The 21,926-nt window shown below is 45.9% G+C and overlaps 1 protein-coding gene across 6 annotated transcripts in view; it reads right to left on the bottom strand.

The window, feature by feature from the left end:
- dock9b (dedicator of cytokinesis 9b) overlaps window positions 1-21,926 on the bottom strand; it is a 298,109-nt gene that overhangs the window by 164,417 nt on the left and 111,766 nt on the right. For all 6 annotated transcript variants that reach the window (XR_005944397.1, XM_041198638.1, XM_041198635.1 and 3 more), the window contains exon 3: window positions 7,703-7,792. Coding sequence is in view for 5 of the 6 variants with exons in the window: in XM_041198638.1 (XP_041054572.1) it covers window positions 7,703-7,792 (90 nt within the window). In the remaining variant the exon portion in view is untranslated. The remainder of the gene's footprint in view (window positions 1-7,702; window positions 7,793-21,926) is intronic.

Raw genomic sequence — 21,926 nt, forward strand, 5'->3', positions numbered from 1 at the left:
ATCATGCTGTTGTAGGTTGACATTACATGTGCAACTACCCTTCACACAAAATTTACAGCACAGAAACAGGCCATTTGGTCCAACTCATCTGTGCCAGTGTTTATGCTTACATGAGCCTGCCCCCACTTTACTTCATCTCATCATATAAATACTTGCATTTGTATAGCATATGACCACTCAACATCCCAAAGTGTTCTACAACCAGTGAAATACTTTTGAAGTGTAGTCACTGTTGTAATGTTGGAAAAACAGCAGCCACTTTGCACACAAGAAACTCCAAACAGCCAACTGATGTTGACCAGATAATCTGTCTTTTGTGATGTAGATTGAGGGATAAAATATTGGTCAGGACACTGGGGATAACTACTCTTCTTTGAAATTGTTCTGTGGAATTGATTTACGTTCACCTGAGGAAGAAGATGGGGCCTCGGTTTAACTTTCCCATCGGAAAGACGGCACCTCCAACAGTGCAGGACTCCCTCAGTGCTGCACCAGCAGTGTCAGTCTTGATTTTTGAATTCAAGTCCTGGATTTGGGTCTTTAACCTTCAACCTTGTGACTCAGATACAGGAGCGTCACTCACCGAACCATGACTGACACAAATCAACATAACCTTCTATTCCTGTTTTTCCAGACTCTCTTTAAAATCTCCTGATACAATCCACCACAACCACTCCCTGCAGCAGTGAGTTCCACATTCTCACCACTCTCTGGGTAAAGAGGTTTCTCTTAAATTCCTTATTAGATTTATTCATGGCTTAATGTTGCAGCCTTGTTGCTCTTTGACCCAACCAGGATTACTTAACACGCTCTGCACCTGTTGTCAAATATCACAAACCTGCTTAAAAGAGTATATCGGGTTACAGGGCCTCCCCAAGACAAAGCTTCTTCAAAGTAGCAGTCCCAGCTACGCTGTCAATCTGAGGCACAGATTTAGCAATTTGCTGCTTGGGTTCTACACAGCGATTGTTTGAAGTTTTTAAACAGTGTCATGTTTAGCTTGGTACTAACAGTATCTGGCATCATATAGATATATAAAATACGCAGCTGCACCCAAAATTACCATTTTAAAGAATCATTTGATCCGGAGTATCATCTCCAAATGAACATGGATAAAAATAGGAACAGGAGGAGACCATTTGGCCCTTTCAACCTTTCCCACCATTCAATGAGAAAATGGCTGATCGGTGATCTAACCCCATATTAGCCCCTTTGCCCCATATCCTCTAATACCTCTGAATGCCAAAAATCTATCAATCTCAGGTTTAAAATTTACCATTGATCTAGCATCAATTGACATTTGTAGACGAGAGTTCCAAACTTCTACAACTCCTTTTTCTGAAGATATTTTGAAAGGTATTATAACTCGTTGGGTCGCTTTTTGCCTGTGCTTCACATATTATTTATTATAAACATCTGAAGATTGGAAACTAATGCTGACGCACAAAATTTTTCATATTTTAATCAAGTTCTCTAATTTGGGCTATATTGATCTCTGACATCTTTAACTGCCCTTATTTTCAAAAGCTAGCACAACCACCAGTATATAAAAATAACTTCTCTTTCAGAAAAGTTTAGAAGTCATTTAAAGCAAAAATCTACAAAGTTTGGCTTTCAATCGATGTATGCAATTAAAAGAAAACTAACATTCCTGGTTAGCCAGTGTTGCAAACCCAACACATACGTTAAGAGGCCATATGACAACTCCAGTTGTAACGTTGGACTATGCAGGAAACAAAAGTCCTGAATTCATTTTATGCTCTCAACTGCGATAATTGATCTGAGCCACAGAAGGAGTCAAGACACAATTAATCTAATCCCCCTCAGCATGTTGGAGCGATGGGGGAGGGGGATAGGAAGCAGGAAATAAATTAGCGGGGCTTCCGCACTAAAGCAACAACATCAAGTGATCCCAATCTCTTGGACTAGTAAATTATGTAGCATAAAACTGCACTGAGTACAGTATAGAGGTAGGGTTGCCAACTGTGATTAAATATAATCCTGGAGGAATCATCACAAGACTTGCCCCCACACTCTTGCCATTAGTCGGCCAACATATCCATCCTTGTGAGGCACAGCCTTCCTACGCCAATTGGAAAGCAAAAAGACTCATTAGCCAATTGGATGATGCTTGACTGTCAGCCAAACAGCCTTTTATCCTCCATTTTTCTTTACCAGATGCAAAAATGTTGAAAATGTTGAAAGAAAATGAACAAAAAATGATGACAGGAATGTCCTGGAGATTGATCTTCGATTCCTGGAGGCTCCAGGCCAATCCTGGAGGGTTGAGAACCCGATATTCAGGTGAAGTCATCATTTTTTTTTGTTGAAAGTACAAACTGCTTTTCAGGTCGCATCCAATCTAACGTGGAGCTGACCCGCCTGGGGCCAGGAAAGCTGCCATGTTCAATTCTAATTCTATGCCCCATTAGCTGGTTTGGGACAGAGCACTGCAATCCTACCCATTGTTCCGGGATTAAAAAGGGAGAAAACTTTCTGTCGGTGTTCCCTAGGCTGCTGGCCATCCCGTGAGCCCGGTTCGGAATGGACTTGTTAGGGAAGAAGCGCAAGGGGGAAGGTGGGTCAAACTCAGTCGCACTTCAGCTTTGTAACACTGCCCATCTCCACCCTCTGCGCAGCTCATCTGCTGCCGAAACCCTCATCCATGCATTTATTGCCTTCAGACTGGGCAGATCCGGTGTTCTCTTTGGCCGCTTTCCACCTTCCTCCCTCAGTAAACTTGAGCTCATCCCAAACTCTGGTGCTCCTATCCTAACTCGCACTTAGTCCCGTTCGCCCATCACCCCTGCGCTCACTGACCTACATTGGCTCCTGGTCTGACAACACTTTGACTTATAATTTTTCATCCTCCCCCCCCACCCCCCGTCTCTGGAATCTCTTTCAGTCCCCGAAATTTCAGCACTCCTCTCGTTCTGACCTCTCGTGCCTCCCTGATTTTCACCCCGCGGCAGCTGTGCCTTCAGACGCCTGAGCCCCAAACTCTGGAACTCCCTTCCTAAATCCCTCTGCCTCTCCCTTCTTTATCTTTTTTATCATGGGATGTGGGCAACATTGGCAAAGCCAACATTTGCTGCCCATCTCTAATTGTCCTAAGCCGTTTCAGGGGGCAGTTAAGAGTCAAGCACATTGTTGTGGGTCTGGAGTCACATGTAGGCCAGACCAGATAAGGAAGGCAGATTTCCTTCCCTAAAGGACATTAGTGAACCAGATGGGTTTTTTATGACAATGGCTTCATGGTAACCATGACTGAGGCCAGCTTTATATTCCACATGAATACCTGAATTCAAATTCCACCAGTTGCCACAGTGGGATTTGAACCAGAATATTAGCCTGGGCCTCTGGATTACGAGTCCTTTGACACTACCACTAGGCCATCATCTCCCCTGCCAAGTGCTGCCCAAGACTTCTTTGAACAAGCTTTTGGTCATTTGTCCAAATATCACTTGTGCCTTGGTGAGAAATTTTGTTCAGTTTCACTCCTGCCAATCGTCTTGGGACATTTTACAGGCACTAGATAAATGCAAGTTGTTGCTGTCACCATCAGATAGCCTGGCAGCACTAATTACCAATCCTCACGGATGAAAGGAGACCCTAACGAAACAGATACAGGACGGAATTCATACCTCTGCAATACCTCCGGCAAGGAATAAATTTTGGCCGCAAGGGTGAAAGGAGGAAACTGAGAAGAAAAACAAAGGTACATTTCTGATCCTTCTATCGAAATTCAGAGGGTGAGCTCATGTCTGTTAGAATGTGACGGCTCTCCAACAACAACCTGCATTTATATCGCACCTTTAGCCTAACAAAATGGTACTTCACATGAGTGATTATCAAACTAAAATTTGACACCAAACTACATAAGGAAGTCAAAAACAGAATTACCTGGAAAAACTCAGCAGGTCTGGCAGCATCGGCGGAGAAGAAAAGAGTTGACGTTTCGAGTCCTCATGGCCCTTCGACAGATAGGGTCCCCTTGTCCTCACTTATCACCCCACCAGCTTCCGCATTCAAAGGATCATCCTCCGCCATTTCCGCCAACTCCAGCATGATGCCACCACCAAACACATCTTCCCTTCACCCCCCACCCCCCCCACCGCCCCGACGGCATTCTGTAGGGACCGTTCCCTCCGGGACATCCTGGTCCACTCCTCCATCACCCCCTACACCTCAACCCCCTCCCATGGCACCTTCCCGTGCAACTGCAGAAGGTGCAACACCTGCCCCTTTACTTCCCCTCTCCTCACCGTCCAAGGGCCCAAACACTCCTTTCAAGTGAAGCAGCATTTCACTTGTACTTCCCTCAATTTAGATGACTGCATTCGTTGCTCCCAATGCGGTTTCCTCTACATTGGAGAGACCAAACACAGACTGGGTGACCGCTTTGTGGAACACCTTCGGTCTGTCTGCAATTGTGATCCAGACCTCCCTGTCGCTTGCCATTTCAACACACCACCCTGCTCTCATGCCCACATGTCCATCCTTGGCCTGCTGCAATGTTCCAGTGAAGCTCAACGCAAACTGGAGGAACAGCACCTCATCTTCCGACTAGGCACTTTACAGCCTTCCGGACTGAATATTGAGTTCAACAACTTCAGATCATGAAGTCTCTCCTCCATCCCCACCCTCTTTCCGATCCCCCTTTTTCCAATAACTTATATTTTTAAAATTTTTTTTATATAAATTTTTTCTTTTCCCACCTATTTCTATTATTTTTAAATGTATTTCCATCCATTGTTTTATCTCTACCTTTTAGCCTATTTCGATCCCTTCCCCCCACCCCACCCCCACTAGGGCTGTCACTTGCTTGTCCTGCTTCCTACCCTTAATGTCACCATTAGCAAATTCCTTAGCTAATATCACCACTGTCAACACCCCTTTGTCCTTTTGTCTATGACATCTTTGGCAATCTCTTTGACTCCACCTATCACTGGCTCTCTATCCAGCTCTACCTGTCCCACCCCCCTCTACCAGCTTATATTTCATCTCATTTCTATTTTTCCTTAGTTCTGTTGAAGAGTCATATGGATTCGAAACGTTAACTGTGTTCCTCTCCGCAGATGCTGTCAGACCTGCTGAGTTTTTCCAGCAATTTTTGTTTTTGTTTCAGATTTCCAGCATCCGCAGTATTTTGCTTTTATTTTATGTAAAACAGGTATTGTTTTCAAACACCCTTTCCAGTCTAATGAGTTCTATATATAACTCCATCCTGTACAACAGCAAACCCAACATTCCTAAACGCAAGTAGAAACCCCACCTGTTATCATTCAAAAGTGTCCACTGTCCATTTTATGCCTCTTTAAAAAGAGTAGTTTTGGGTTCAAAGGTCAAACACTCACTAGATCTGGACATTAATTCAGGGAACATCAACCTCGTGTGCATTCCAACCTTGCAGGACATTCCCAGTCAATGTTGAAAAGCCTGACGATAAAACTGCCAAACATATTTTAACGTTCTTGATTAGAAAAGCTTATCACGCAAGTATTTAGCTGTACGTGGAGCTTTTGCACCACACGGTAACGAAACTGAGGCTTGGAAATGGGAGGAAAAGCTCCAAGTTATCAACGCCTGGGTATCTGGGGTCGTTAGAGACAGGAATTAAGATTAGGAAACAAGTCATAACAATAGATCAGACGGGAGTCAGTGAACTCAACTTCAAAGCACCAGTGTTGGATCACAGCCCTCCAATTAACTCATGAAACTTTCTTTTTACACCTGATAATTTCAAGAATTTCAACACTTTAGATGAAAAATAGGCAACTGATATTTAGCCCAAATAATGAAGGGGTTTAACTAATTGTAGCAAAGCAGGTGTAGGACTTTTTATTTAGTTCAGAATGCTACAGGATAAACAAGAAAGCTCTAAGCCAAAATATAATCATTTTAGCGGTACATTATTAGGTGCATTTCCATGCCTATTAACAAGGGCACATGATGGTCTATCTCCAACAGTTACTACATATTTACTGCCCTAGGGTGCATCATCCAAGAGGGTTCGTTTTAATTACGTTTTCCATACATTAGAACCAATAGTATAAGGAATGGTGGAACCCCGTTGGGATAATCTTGCCTTCCAGCTCGCGAGGCTGCCATAAAGAACTGCAACATTCAATAAATCCTAACATCCCCACAATCAGAAAACCACTTTAATGACCGCGGCACAACCAGATGCTTCTCCATCCCTCGAACTGCCTTACACTAGATGTGAAACCCAAGAACTTAAGTACATCTAACCTTGTCTATGCATTAGGCTCATCTTAAGAAATATAACTTTGTGGCAACAAAAGAAAATCTAACCATCGCCCCTTGATGTTCAAGGGTATTACCATCGCTGAATCCCCCACCATCAACATCCTCAGGGGTTACCATCGACCAGAAACTGAACTGGACTAGCCATATAAATACTGTGGCTGCAACAGCAGGTCAGAGGCTAGGAATCCTGCGAGTAACTCACCTCCTGACTCCCCAAAACCTGTCCCACCATCTACAAGGCACAAGTCAAGAGTGTGATGGAATACTCCTCACTTGCCTGGATAAGTGCAGCTCCAACAACACTCAAGAAGCTTAACACCATTCAGGACAAAGCAGCCAGCTTGATTGGCATCCCATCCACAAACATTCACTCCCTCTACCAAGCACGGTGGCAACAGTGTGTACCATCTACAAAACGCAATGAAGGAAATCACCAAAGCCCCGAGATAGCACATTCCAAACCCACAACTGCTACCATCAAGAAGGTCAAGGGCAGCAGATAGATGGGAACACCACCACCTGGAAGTTCCCCTCCAAGCCACTCACCATCTTGATTTGGAAATGTATTGCTGTTCTTTCACTGTCACTGGGTCAAAATCCTTGAACTCCCTTCCTAACAGCACCCTGGGTGTACCTACACCACATGGACTGCAGCGGTTCAAGAAGGTAGCTCACCACCACCTTCTCGAGGCAATTAGGGATGGGCAATAAATGCTGGCCTAGCGAACGACACCCACATTCTATGAAAGAATTTTAAAATTCTACTCCATATGATTAGAACAATCCAAAAGCCACACTAACCTACAAGCAAGAGCACAGGAACAGGAAGGAGCCATTCAGCCCCTCAATCCTCTTCTACCATTCAATGAGATCATGGCAGGTCTGTATCTTAACTCCATCCACCCCGCCTTTGTTCCATAACCATTAATCACCTTCCCGAACAAAAATCTATCAATCTCAGTTTTAAACTTTTCACTTGACCACCAGTATCAACAGCTTTTTGGGAGAGAGAGATCCAGATTTCCACTCCCCTTTGTGTGAAGAAGTGCTTTTTCACATCACCCCTGCACGGCCTGGCTCGAAATTTAAGGTTCTGCCCTTTTGTCCTGGACTCCCCCCCCCCACCCCCTGTCATTCGGCCCTGTCAACTCCTTTGATCAACTTAAACACGTTAATTAGATCACTCCATAATCTTCTATCTGGAATGAACACAAGCCTTGTCTGGGTAACCTGCCCTTATAATTTAACCCTTTTAGCTCCAGTTATCATTCTGATAAATCTGCACTGTGCCCAGGGCTGAATCCAGCAATAGCGAAGTGTTTACAACAGTTCAGAGGCTAACCCGTTTACATATACAAAAACACGCCAATAATCACTTTGAAGGTCAATTCTGCAGTCAGTCCTGTTGACAGCTGTGCTTTGAGGGACTTACTTCTGTAACCAGCAAACTGTGAGCTTCTTTCCTCGCGTTATCGGGCACTGTGGGGAGAAATGTCCTTCCATGGCGTTTCAGCGTCCCAATCTAATAAAGTAAAAAATAAAAAGCACTTTCAAATAACAGGCAGGCACAGAGTCAAATATGTTGTGTTGTTCCTTCCACATGATTGTTAAAAATATGGCTACAACTGCCTTTGGACAGGAGCGAGAGGATTCAGTTCATGTTTACCTTGTGTCATTCTTGATGCAACTGAACGGATATTTACAGAAAAATGATTTTGTGTTTTTAGAACAAGGGAGTGGTTAAATACGTATGTTTCCTCGTCCTTTTCAGTACATTCGGACGAAGCTGAAAAGGTTATAAACACACACAAATGTACACCTCACCAAATCCGACACAAAGCTTCTTCTTCCTTCAAGAGAAACATCTGTGCTCCCAGAAAGCCTGTTGACCACAAATCATTATCTCTCACAGAATTTTCCAGTGATCATTTCAATACAAAATTTGTCTTTAAATGTAGTTCAACTGGGAACCTACTGCCCAAACCTACTCACAACTATTTTTCAGGATGACTTAGCACAGGATCCAAGTAGATGATATTTTGTATTCTAAAAATAAGAAGCATACATGTAGATACAATGTGCACCGGTAACAGTTCATCACTCAAATACACTAAAGGACATTACCCCGTCTAAGAATTGGAGGTGACAGAGCTCAGCAGCAGGGATTTATCCGTTCATGGGATGTGGGTGTCGCTGGTAAGGCCAGCATTTGCTGCCCGTCCCTAATTGCCCTTAAACTGAGTGGCTTGCTAGGCCATTTCAGAGGGCAGTTAAGAATCAACAACATTACTGGGGATTCGGAGTTATACATAGGCCAGACCAGGCAAGGGCAGCAGATTTCCTTCCCTAAAGGGCATTAGTGAACCAGATGGGTTTTGACAACAATTGATAATAGTTTCACAGTCACCATTCCAAGTTTTATTAATTGATTTTAAATTCCACCAGCTGCTGTGGTGGGATTTGAACCCATGTCCCCACAGCATTAGCCTGGGCCTCTGGATTACCAGTCCAATGACATCACCACTACACCAATGAGGTGAGAGAATTTGCAGCGAAGGACATGCTGGAATTACTGTCTGTTTTTAACAGAGCCACCACTTAGTCAACACAGTTTTGCTGAGGACTCGAGACTTGAGTATTACAGAGGTGACTGTAAAAGCTGACTTGTGTCTCATAATTCTACAATTGTAACTTTCTGCTCCAGCCAGCTCTCCTCTGGGTTCCAGATACTGTCCACTTTACCCCAAATCCTGGGGATAACTCCACTGGTCTTTCTCCAAAGCCACCCATGCCCTCCCCCAGGACCCCCTCATCCATTCGAGTTAGCTGACTACAGTGTCACTTTCACAGGTTCAGTCACTAAGCTGTTATAGTCCCAACTTCCCCTCTTGTCATCTTACTTTCTTCCTCAGTGAGTATTGCAAGCTTGCAGCACAAGTGTCAGTCCAAACTTTCGCACAGAATTGCATCCAATTCACAGCACTTAACTGCTGTAAGGTCTTGAGATTTGTATATTTAAACATGAACACTTTATTGTTAACCTTTAACTATTTACAGATCCCAGGTTACTGTCATGCATGGTGCTGTTATCTCCATGCAGGCTGCTTCCAGACTGTTCTCTCTAGACTGTTTGCTCAGTCTATTACCACCCGACTCGATACATCATACCATGGGCAGTGCTATTCTCCAGTCCCATATTAATCCTTGCCCTGCCGAGCACCTTTACATTACAATGGCATGCAGGCACATAACAACATCATACTATAAGAACCAAGGCCAACCAGTCTGTCCTGGTGTTTATATTCCACATGAGTCTTCTCCCACTTTATCTGCTTCATCTCAGCCTTTCAGCTTATCTTTCTATTCCCTTTTCTCTCATGTACACATCCAGTTTCATTTTGAAAGCCTTAAGCTAAAGGGGTAGATGATAACATATGATAAAGTCACTGAACTCGTAATCCAGAGGCCCAGACTAATGCTCTGGGGACATGGGTTCAAACCCCACCACAGCAGCTGGTGGAATTTAAATTCAATTAATAAAATCTGGAATTGAAAGCGAGTCTCAGTAATGGTGACTGTGAAACTATCATCGATTGTCATAAAAACCCATCTGGTTCACTAATGTCCTTTAGAGAAGGAGAACTGCCATCCTTACCCGGTCTGACCTACACGTGACTCCAGACCCACAGCAACATGGTTAACTCTTAACTGCCTTCTGAAATGGCCTAGCAAGCCACTCATTTCAAGGGCAATTAGGGATGGGCAACAAATGCTGGCCTTGCCAGCGATGCCCACATCCCATGAAAGAGGAAGAAAAAGCTATTGACCTCAACTACTTGCTGTGGTAGTGAGTTCCACATTCTAACCACTCTGTGGGTAAAGAGATTTCTCTATTTTCTTGTTGGATTTATTAGTTATTATTATTCACTCTACTGTATTTATGGCCCCTAGTTTTTGGTTCTCCCTCAAGTGGAAACTTCCTCTCCATATCTACCCTCCCCAACCCATTCAGAATTTTAAAAACAGGTTACTGCCACTTCTCTTTTCTCAAAAGGCTGACCTCAACTTGGTCATTTTTTTCCTGATAACTTGGCATCTTCTCTTGGTGGTTGCAGAGATAAGGAGGAGGGGACGAGTCACATGTAGGCCAGACCGGGTAAGGATGGCAGTTCTCCTTCTCTTAAGGACATTAGTGAACCAGATGGGTTTTTATGACAATCAATGATAGTTTCACAGTCACCATTACTGAGAATTGCTTTCAATTCCAGATTTTATTAATTGAATTTAAATTCCACCAGCTGCTATGGTGGGGTTTGAACCCATGTCCCCAGAGCATTAGTCTGGGCCTCTGGATTACGAGTTCAGTGACTTTATCATATGTTAGCTTAAGGCTTTCAAAATGAAAACAAGGATGAAAGCTTCAAAACCAAGACTTTGCCAGAATGGGAGCAAACGTCGGGCAGTGAGCACTGAGTGAATGGGACGTGGAGAGTGTCAGGACAGGAGCTGCAGGTTTGGATGAGCTCAAATTTACGATAGGGAACCATACGGTCAAAGAAAAATCAGATGAAGGTAAAATCAGGTGAAAAAGGGGATTATTTGAATCAGTTACTTGATCGCACAGAATTTGATTACGGATGAAAAGATAGACACGTTGCCAAAGTTTTCATCTTGCAGTCATCAGGACAAACAAAAGAATGGTAAATTTCAAACAATCACAACAATTTATACTACAGGAGAAAAGGATTGGTTAGCAAGTCAACTCAGATTGGCTGAGACGTTGCTATGGAGAAAGCAACAGGAACTATGAGCTCCCCAACCTCTTGGGTATTTGAAAGGAGGTGCAAGGCCTGAACACCTTCATTTTATTTGCAGAGAACTGGTCCCTGCGTTTGAGTGTTTGCCGCTTCTCCTTGTCAGCGGCGGCTGACCCTCAGAATTGAGGATGGCATCCATCAGTTTTGCTGAGACTTCAGATGACTGAGGAGCCCAATCCTGGATCCACACGTTCTTCTGCAGTGGGGGGGGCACAGTGTTCCGCGGGCGAGTGGAAATCGCAGCCCCGGGTTGGCTTCCTTCTCCTCCCTCTGCCGCCATCGTTCCACCTTGCTGTCGAGTTTCTGAGCCTCGAGGTGGCTTGCACCGTGATGGACCGGGTGGTGCCATACCGAGCGATCAGAATGCATTCTCCTCCCAGTCAGTGGTGTTAACGCCTCCGTGCTTTTGGGTGACCTTGAGTGTATCCTTACACCTTTTCCTTTGGCCGCCCTTTGAGTGTTGGCCAACGGAGGCCTGTGAGGAGAGAACCTGCTGAGGGAGGCGGTTTTCGAGGATCCAGGTGCACTGGCCTGTCCATCGGAGTTGGTTCCACAGGAGCAGGGCTTCAATGCTGGTAGACGCAGCTTCATGGAGGACATTTACATTAGTCCGGCCACGTTCCCATTTGGTCCCTACGATTCAACACAAGCTGATGGAAGCTCTCGTGGATCTTAAAGTGGTGTCGGTAGACAGTCCATGTTTCACTGCAGTCGAGAAGAATGGTCAACACAATGGCCTTATAAACCAGAACCTTTGCTGACTTGCAAAAGTCCCTGTTGTCAAAGACATGTTAGCGCAGCTTGAAGGAGGCAGCGCTGGCACAGTTGACTCGGTGTTGGACTTCCTCATCGATGGTTGGCCCTTGGGAGAGGTGGCTGCTGAGATAAGGGAAGCTCTGCACATACTCCAGACCCATCTGCATGGATGGAGCAGGGGGTGCTCAACTGGCCCGGAGAAGGTTGATGAAGGGCCTTCGTCTTGGCGATGTTTAAGGGCAAGGTGTTGAAGACAAGTAGCATCCTTTGCACGTTCTCTGCAGAGTGAGCCATCACACAGCAGGCATCTGCAAACTGAAGGGCGTGGGTGTCCACGGTGGTGAGTTTTGTTCATGCCCGGAAGTGACCAAAGTCAAAGAGCTTCCCGCCCAGATGATACTGAATGTTGACGCCAGGTGGTAGCTCATCTCAAATGAGGTGGGCGATGACGTTCACCATTTACCTGATCAAGGTGGTGGGTGGGGGGTGGGGGTGGGGGGGGGGCGGTGCAATCACACAACCTTGTTTGACCTCGGTCCGGATGTGAAAGACGTCAGTTTCAGACCCTCCACTTAGGACGGGTGGTGGCCATATTGTCATTCGGGAGTCACAAGGTGGTGACAAACTTCAATAGGCATCCAAAGCATTGAAGGATGCTGCACAGAGCTTCACGATTTAATCAAACGCCCTGGTCGGGCTGCTTCTAGGTGAGCCATGCTACGAGTTTGACTGATTGTTAGGGTAGTTATCCACGCACTCGGGGTTGTTCAACAAGTGCTGCCCAATTGCAGAATCACAACTAACAGCAGTTTCGCTTTGGGTACTGCAAGCCTGGGCTGGTTGAGTACGGTCTGTCTGTCTTCCACCTTGGAGGAAGAGGTGGAGGGACTTGTTTTCCCTCTCAGCAATGTTGGAGCAAATCTTAGTGGCCCACTCCGCAGTAGCTGTTCGCGGAATGAAGGTGGCTGGTTCCAAGGCGCTAGGTTTTAAACACATTTAAATAATTTCCCCGAGTAGTTCTGTGGCAATTGCTCATTGGAATCTTAATTTTTTCTTTAAAAAAATGAGTCGTTGCTTTTCACGAGTTCAAATATCTCACTGACAAAACGTAAATCATTCAAGCTTAGTTAACTCAAAAGACAGTGTTTCAGATTATTCTCCCCAACAGACACCAGCTGTTGTGGTATCACTCTCGGAGATATGATACTTTGAGGGCTGCAGCAGTCCAGATGCACACTAGACTTTCAATTATGACGGATACAAACAGGTGCTGGATTTAACAAAACGTCCAACGGGCACTTGGGTTACCGATTAATAAAAAAGTTCCATCAGCAACATCTAAAACGTCATCAACACTTTTCATACCGAGCCACATGGCCTTAGAGGGATAGTCCCAGGTGGATTCACCAGAGGAAGACACACATTAGCGCCCCAATGGAAAAATAATCAGGCTATTTGGGTTAAGGTTCAGGTTGCAACATTATCCTTCCATTATTGTTAATAACTGCTCTCCACTGACAGACACAACTTTTACACTTCACAACAGCCAACTTTAAATCAAAAAATAACTCAAGATAACTCCAACTTTCAACAACTACTTATATTGTAGCATCACTGATGTAATGGCACGTTCCAAGGCTGTTCTTACAGGAGCGTTATAAAATAAAGTGTAACACCCAGCCACACAAAGGGGGTATTAGGTCAGAGGGCCAAAGCTTGGTCAAAGAGGTCGGCTTTAAGGAGTGCCTTTGAGAATGAAAGTGAGGTAGAGAGGCGGAGAGGTTGAGGGAGGGAATTCCAGAGCTTGGGAAATGCAAGACTTGCTTCCTTTAATATTTAATGAAAGGGAGTTAAAATCAAGCTGGATCCTTTCAACAAAATAGGCCAGGAGGCACAAAAGGAAGTTTTTGAAAACAATTTGAAACAGGCATCAGGAAAATTTCTTTAGTCAATTAACGATTATATACCTTAAAAAAATAATCAGTTTAGCTGGGCTTATAAATAGTCACGTGAAGATTAATCTATTTAAATGGGCCAAATAATCTTATGCTCATTGCTGACTTTTTTTTAAAAAAATGATTGAAGCAGCACGTCAGCAAAATAGTTTCCACATTGTACTCAGCGCAGCACAGAGCAGCACAGCACAGCTCAGCTCAGCACAGCACAGCTCAGCGCAGCACAGCACAGCTCAGCGCAGCACAGCGCAGCTCAGCGCAGCACAGAGCAGCTCAGCTCAGCGCAGCACAGCACAGAGCAGCTCAGCACAGAGCAGCTCAGCACAGCATAGCACAGCACAGAGCAGCTCAGCACAGAGCAGCTCAGCACAGAGCAGCTCAGCACAGAGCAGCTCAGCTCAGCACAGCACAGCTCAGCGCAGCACAGCTCAGCGCAGCACAGCTCAGCGCAGCACAGCACAGCGCAGCACAGCACAGCGCAGCACAGCACAGCTCAGCGCAGCACAGCACAGAGCAGCTCAGCACAGAGCAGCTCAGCTCAGCGCAGCACAGCACAGCTCAGCTCAGCACAGCACAGCACAGCTCAGCACAGCTCAGCGCAGCACAGCACAGCTCAGCGCAGCACAGCACAGCTCAGCGCAGCACAGTACAGCACAGCAGAGCAGCACAGCACAGAGCAGCTCAGCACAGAGCAGCTCAGCACAGAGCAGCTCAGCACAGAGCAGCACAGCACAGCTCAGCGCAGCACAGCACAGCACAGCACAGCACAGCACAGCACAGCACAGCACAGCACAGAGCAGCTCAGCACAGAGCAGCTCAGCACAGAGCAGCTCAGCACAGAGCAGCTCAGCACAGAGCAGCTCAGCACAGAGCAGCTCAGCACAGAGCAGCTCAGCACAGAGCTCAGCACAGAGCAGCTCAGCACAGCTCAGCTCAGCGCAGCTCAGCTCAGCTCAGCACAGAGCAGCTCAGCGCAGCTCAGCTCAGCACAGAGCAGCTCAGCACAGAGCAGCTCAGCACAGAGCAGCTCAGCACAGAGCAGCTCAGCAGAGCAGCTCAGCACAGAGCAGCTCAGCACAGAGCAGCTCAGCACAGAGCAGCTCAGCACAGCTCAGCGCAACACAGCGCAGCACAGCGCAGCTCAGCACAGCGCAGCTCAGCGCAACTCAACACAGCACAGCACAGCTCAGCAAAGCTCAGCACAGCGCAGCACAGCGCAGCTCAGCACAGCACAGATCAGCACAGCACAGCTCAGCACAGCACAGCGCAGCTCAGCACAGCACAGCACAGCGCAGCTCAGCACAGCACAGCACAGCACAGATCAGCACAGCACAGCACAGCACAGAGCAGCTCAGCTCAGCACAGCACAGCTCAGCACAGCACAGCACAGCACAGCTCAGCACAGCTCAGCGCAGCACAGCAGGCTGATACAGAATGCAGCTGGGTTAAGATAAGCACACTCCAGTTGCAGATGTTCATTGTGGAAATGAGGGAATTGTAATTAGCAGCAAATCCTGTGCAGTGCAAGCACCTGACTGTTCCAAGCTGCAGTCAAACAGCTTACTGAAATGCTAACTAGCTAAACCGCAGGCAGGTTACTGCCACTCAAATTCAGATCCGCTGGGAACAATGAAACCCGCAAATTACGGACATATTGGGGGCTGTCTTTTTTTGTAAACAAGTATCCTTATTTTCAAAATGATCGTTGTATCTGCTGAAAAATTTGCCAGTAGAATATCGAGTTCTTTATCCACCATCCATAGTGGCAGAGAAAGCGTTTTAAATCCAGGATAGAATTGCACATCATCTTTCAATCACAGAGATACAGCGATTTCCCTGCCACTCTGCATTCTTTCATGGCATGTGGCATTGCTGGCAGTGCCAGCATTTATTGCCCATCCCTAATTGCCCTTGAGAAGGCTCTGCAGTCCATGAGGGCATGGGTGCACCCACAGTGCTGTCAGGGACGGAGTTCCAGAATTTTGACCCAGCAACAGTGAAGGGACAGCCGACATAGTTCCAACTCAGAATGGTGGGTGACCTGGAGGGGAACTTGCAGGTGTTTAACAGGAGTCGCATACTGACTGGTATATGATGAACTCATGGAAACCTGAGGGCAGAAAGGAAGTGAGCTACAAGGGGGTGCATCAGTGATCCCGACTCAGTGAACGCTCCACAGAGAGCAGCACTGTAACAAGCTGTCCCTTGTTTTAAATTGTGAAAGGCACTGGGTGAAGTGAAGGCTGATCTGTAGTTTGCAATCTGCGAGCGAGTCAGTGGTTTCAGTCCGTGGTTTCAGACTGTGGTTTACCATGCAATTTATTTGGGTCTTTTCATCACAGACGCCCATTTCTTGGGATTACTCGTTTGTATAGGATTCACTTTATGTGGACTTGTGTACAGTACCACAGCTTCTTGAAGTGTGTGTCTGCAAACTGTGATTGTAAAAATATACAGCAGCCAGAAAGTGATCTCATTTCTTCCCATGCTTCCTGTTAAATGAGTAAAAGCTTCAGAAAATTCTGAAGTTATACTTCTGGGTCCAACTACCAACTAGAACAGAAAAAAATAATAATTCACTATCGATTCAAAGAAGAGCAGGGGACAATATTTATCCCTCAGCCAACATCACAAAAAACAGACCATCCAGGTCATTTATCACATTGCTGTTTGTGGGAGTTTGCTGTGCACAAATTAGCTACTGAGTTTCCTACATTATAACAGTGGCTATACCATTGTTAAGGCAGACGTAGGTTGATTCCCTTTCTTAACAAGAATCTAAGGTTATTGGGGGGTAGGTAGGAATGTAGAAAGTGAAACACAAACAGATCAGCCAGGATCTCATATAGAATGGTGGAGCAGGCTCCAGGGGCCGAACGGTCTACTCTGCTCCTATTTCATACGTTCGTCATTTGTTTGTGGAAGCTTTCTGTGTACAAATTAGCTGCTAAATTTCCTATATTACAGCAGTGACCACACATCAAAACTGCTTCACTGGCTGTAAAGCACTTTGGCACATCTTGAGGTCATGGAAGGTGCTATATAAATGCAAGTTCTCTCTTTCATTTGTAATAACAGTAGTGTTTTTCTTTCTTAGCAGAATGACATGGCTATAATCCACTTCAGGAGAGGTCTCCAGGTTACAGAGCGATGGCCAAAGGAAAAACAAGAAAGAAAACCTATGTCAGACTAGGAAGGAGGAATTCATTTTGTGTTTTAAATAAAGCCGCTGCAGTCAACTGAGCAGAAGACCCTGTAAAATGTGAAGATTCACTAAAAAAAAAAAAGTTGCCTTTTTGAATTACCTAGGAGCTTGGGGAGCCCATAATTATCCATTGCTTCTCCAAGATAACGCCTCAGCCAATCAGAGTGGACTTGCCAACCAACCATTGTTAGTGCTTGTTTGAAATTTGACATTCTTGCCTTTATCATGATGAGAGCAAGATGAAAATCTTCGGCAACATGTCTCTCCTTTCAGCAAGATTCAAAAATGAAAGCGTTCACTTTCTGATTGGTGTGGGAAGGTGGGGCACCATGAGGATGGACATGTCAGTTAACCAATGGTAAGTGGGATTGAGGGGCGTTTGAAAGCAGGAAATCATGTGACCAAACGTCCAGGAACAGGTCCAACAAGAGTTGGGAGCCCATGTATAAGGCAGCACATTGTGTGTCAGTGGCACTTAACAAACATCTGTAATATATGTGATTCTAGAATAACATTCCTCACTGTCCACCAAACTGCAGAATGCAAAAGTTTAACTAAAAAGCTGCAGTAATGGCAACAAGAGTGGTAGCAATAAGTGAAGAAAGAACTATTCAAATTTGTCTATGAATTTGAATTGAGCAAGGAATGTCACTTGAGAGATTCCTGAGTTGTACAAGCAGGGATAAAATTAATGCTTGTAGAACTGGATGCAACACTGCAAAGCTGCTGGTTCATTTCACAACAGTGGGGAGGCAATGGCGTAGTGGTACTGTCGCTGTACTAGTAACCAGGGTAATGCTCTGGGGACCCAGGTTCGAATCCCACCACAGCAGGATTCAGTAAAAATCTGGAATTAAAAGTCTAATGATGACCATGTTGATTGGTCTGGCCTACATGTGACTCGCAACCCACAGCAACGTGGACTCTGAAGTAGCCTCTGAAATGGCCTAGCAAGCCACTCAGTTGTAACAAAGTCACAAAAAAGGAATGAAACCGGACAGACCACCCGGCGTTGACCAAGACATCGGAAATGGCAATGTCAACCCTGCAAAATCCTCTTTACTAACGTCTGGGGGCTTGTGCCAAAATTGGGAGAGCTGTCCCACAGACTAGTCAAGCAACAGCCTGACATAGCCATCCTCATGGAACAGATAATGTCCCAGACTCCACCATCACCATCCCTGAGTATGTCCTGGCCCACCAGCGAGACAGACCCAGCAGAGGTGATGGCACAGTGGTATACAGTTGGGAGGGAGTTGCCCTGGGAGTCCTCAACACTGACTCCGGACCCTATGAAGTCTCATGGTATCAGGCCAAACATGGGCAAGGAAACCTCCTGCTGATTAACACCTACCCTCCCTCAGTTGATGAATCAGTGCTCCTCCATGTTGAACATCATTTGGAGGAGGCACTGAGGGTAGCAAGGGCGCAGAAGGTACTCTGGGTGGGGGACTTCAATGTCCATCACCAAGAGTGGCTCGGTAGCACCACTACTGACCGAGCTGGCTGACTATTGGTGGTGGTGAGGGAACCAACAAGAGGGAAAAACATACTTGACCTCATTCTCACCAACCTGCCTGTCACAGATGCATCTGTCCATGACTGTCTCGGTAGGTCTGTTGCAGGGTCATTGTGGAGATGAAGTCCCGCCATCACATTAAGGATACCCTCCATCCTGTTGTGTGGCACTTCCACCATGCTAAATGGGATAGATTTCAAACAGATCTAACAACTCATGACCTGGCATCCAAGATGCGCTGTGGGCCATCAGCAGCAGCAGAATTGTACCCGAACACAATCTGTAACCTCATGGCCCAGCGTATCCCCCCCTCTACCATTACCATCAAGCCAGGGTTCAATGAAGAGTGCAGGAGGGCATGCCAGGAGCAGCACCAGGCATACCTAAAAACGAGATATCAACCTGGTGAAGCAATAACACAGGACTACTTGCGTGCCAAGCAACATAAGCAGCAAGTGATAAAAAGAACTAAGCGATCCCACAACCAGCGGATCAGATCTGAGCTCTAAAGTCCTACTGATTAACACCTACCCTCCCTCAGTTGATGAATCAGTTGATGAATCCATTTGTGAATGGTGGAGGAGGCTCCACAAATACTCCCATCCTTAGTGATGGAGGAGCCCAGCACATCAGTGCAAAAGAAAAGGCTGAAGCATTCGCAACAAGCTTCAGCCAGAAGTGCCAAGTGGATGATCCATCTCGGCCTCCTCCAGAGGTCCCCAGCATCACAGATGCCAGTCTTCAGCCAATTCGATTCACTCTCTGATATCAAGAATCAGCTGAAGGCACTGGATACTGCAAAGGCTATGGGCCCTGACAATATTCTGGCAATAGTACTGAAGGCTTGTGCTCCAGACTTGCCACGCCCCTAGCCAAGCTACAACAGCTACAACACTGGCATCTACTCAGCTATGTGGAAAATTGCCCAGGTATGTCCTGTTCACAAAAAGCAGGACAAATCCAAACCGGCCAATTATCGCCCCATCAGTCTACTCTCAATCATCAGTAAAGTAATGGAAGGGGTCATCCACAGTGCTATCAATTGCCATTTGCTTAGCAATGACCTCCTCACTGACACGCAATTTGGGTTCCACCAGAGCCACTCAGCTCCTGATCTCATTACAGCCTTGGTTCAAACATGGACAAAAGAGCAGAACTCCCAAGATGAGGTGAGATTGACTGCCCTTGACATCAAGGCAGCATTTGACTGAGTGTGGAATCAAGGAGCCCCGGCAAAACTGGAAGTCAATGAGAATCAGGGAGAAAACTCTCTGCTGGTTGGAGTCATACCTAGCACAAAGGAAGATGTTGTGGTTGTTGAAGGTCAGTCATCTCAGCCCCAGGACATTACTGCAGGAGTTCCTCAGGGTAGTGTCCTAGGCCCAACCCTCTTCAGCTGCTTCATCAATGACCTTCCCTCCATCATAAGGTCAGAAGTGGGGATGTTCACTGATGATTGCACAATGTTCAGCACCATTCACGACTCCTCAGATACTGAAGCAGTCCATGTCCAAATGCAGCAAGACCTGGACAATATCCAGGCTTGGACTGACAAGTGACAAGTAACATTCGTGCCACACAAGTGTCAGGCAATGACCATCTCCAACAAGTGAGAATTCAGCGATTGCCCCTTGTTGTTCAATGGCATTACCATCGCTGAATCCCCAACTATCAACATCCTGGGGGTTACCATTGACCAGAAACTGAACTGGACTAGCCATATAAATACTGTGGCTACAAGGGCAGGTCAGAGGCTAGGAATCGTGAGACAATTAACTCACCTCCTGACTCCCCAAAGCCTGTCCACCATCTCCAAGGCACAAGTCAGGAGTGTGATGGAATATTCCCCACTTGCCTGGAGGAGTGCAGCTCCCACAACACTCAAGAAGTTTTACACTGTCCGCTTGATTAGCACCACGTCTACAAACATTCATTCCCTCCACCAGTGACACACAGTAGCAGCAGTGTGTGTACCATCTACAAGATGCACTGAAGGAACTCACCAAGGCTTCTTCCACAGCACCTTGCAAATCCACGACCATTACCGTCTAGAAGGACAAGGGCAGCAGATGGTTGGGAACACCACCACCTGGGAGTTCCCCTCCAAGCCACTCACCATCCTGACTTGGAAATATATCACCATTCCTTCACTGTCGCTGGGTCAAAATCCTGGAACTCCCTCCCTAACAGCACCATGGGTGTACCTCCACCACATGGACTGCAGCAGTTCAAGAAGGCAGCTCAACACCACCTTCTCAAGGGCAACTAGGGATGGGCAATAAATGCTGGCCCAGCCAGTGAAGCCCACATCCTGTGAATGCATTAAAAATAAGTTATCATCATCATGGGTGTGCTGCCTGAAGGCAGGTGCTTGGGTCATTGTCTTCTCCATGTCTCTCCGTCCTGGACCAGTCATTTCTTTTTCTAATAACTTTCTTCAATTTTCCAGCCATCCATCCAGCATCCATTCCTACATCAGAACATTACTGGCTTACAAAACCAATGTCAAATATATGAAATTACAATCATACAAATTGCTTACAAGTGAATCTAACATGTGTGATTCAACTCCAAATTTATTTAAATTAAATTGAAATGTAATGTTTTGCCAAGTACGCAAAGTTGCTCCACCTTCTGAAGATGTTGCAGCCATGGAAAGAAGGATTTGCATTTATATGGCACCTTGCACAGCCTCAGGATGTCATAGGAACATAGCAGCAGGAGTAGGCCATTCGGCCCCTCAAGCTTGCTCTACCATTCAATTAGATGGTGGCTTATCTTCCACCTTAATGCCACCTTCCTGCTCTATCACCGTATCCCTTAATGTCATCGGCATCTAGAAGTCTATCGACCTCTGTTTTGAACATACTCAATGACTGACCTTTCATAGCCCTCTGGGGTAAAGAATTCCAAAGACTCACCACCCACTGAGTGAAGGAATTACTCCTCATCTCTGTCCTAAATGGCTTACCTCTTAATCTGAGACTGTGGCCCCTGGTTCTAGACCATCCCCAACCAGGGGGAACATCCTTCCTGCATCTACCCTGTTGAGCACTGTAAGGATTTTTCTCACACTTCAATGAGATCACCTCTCATTCTTCTAAACTCTGGAGAATACAGGCCCAGTCTCCTCAATCTTTCCTTATTGGACAATCCCGCCATTCCCGAGATTGTCCCAAAGTGCTTTACAGTCAATAAAATACATTTTGAAGTGTAGTCACTGCTGCATTGTGGGAAACACGGCAATTTCCCACAAACATCGATGCTAATCTGCTTTCTGTGACTGCTCTGAACATAGCACCAGCTGATCTTTTACATCCACTGGAAGGGACAGTAGGGGCCTCGGTTTAATGGCTGATCCAAAAGACAGCACCTCTGACAGTGCCGCACTCCTTCAGCATTAC

The sequence above is a fragment of the Carcharodon carcharias genome, chromosome 11, assembly GCF_017639515.1.
Source record: "Carcharodon carcharias isolate sCarCar2 chromosome 11, sCarCar2.pri, whole genome shotgun sequence".
In the NCBI taxonomy this organism is placed as follows: Eukaryota; Metazoa; Chordata; class Chondrichthyes; order Lamniformes; family Lamnidae; genus Carcharodon; species Carcharodon carcharias.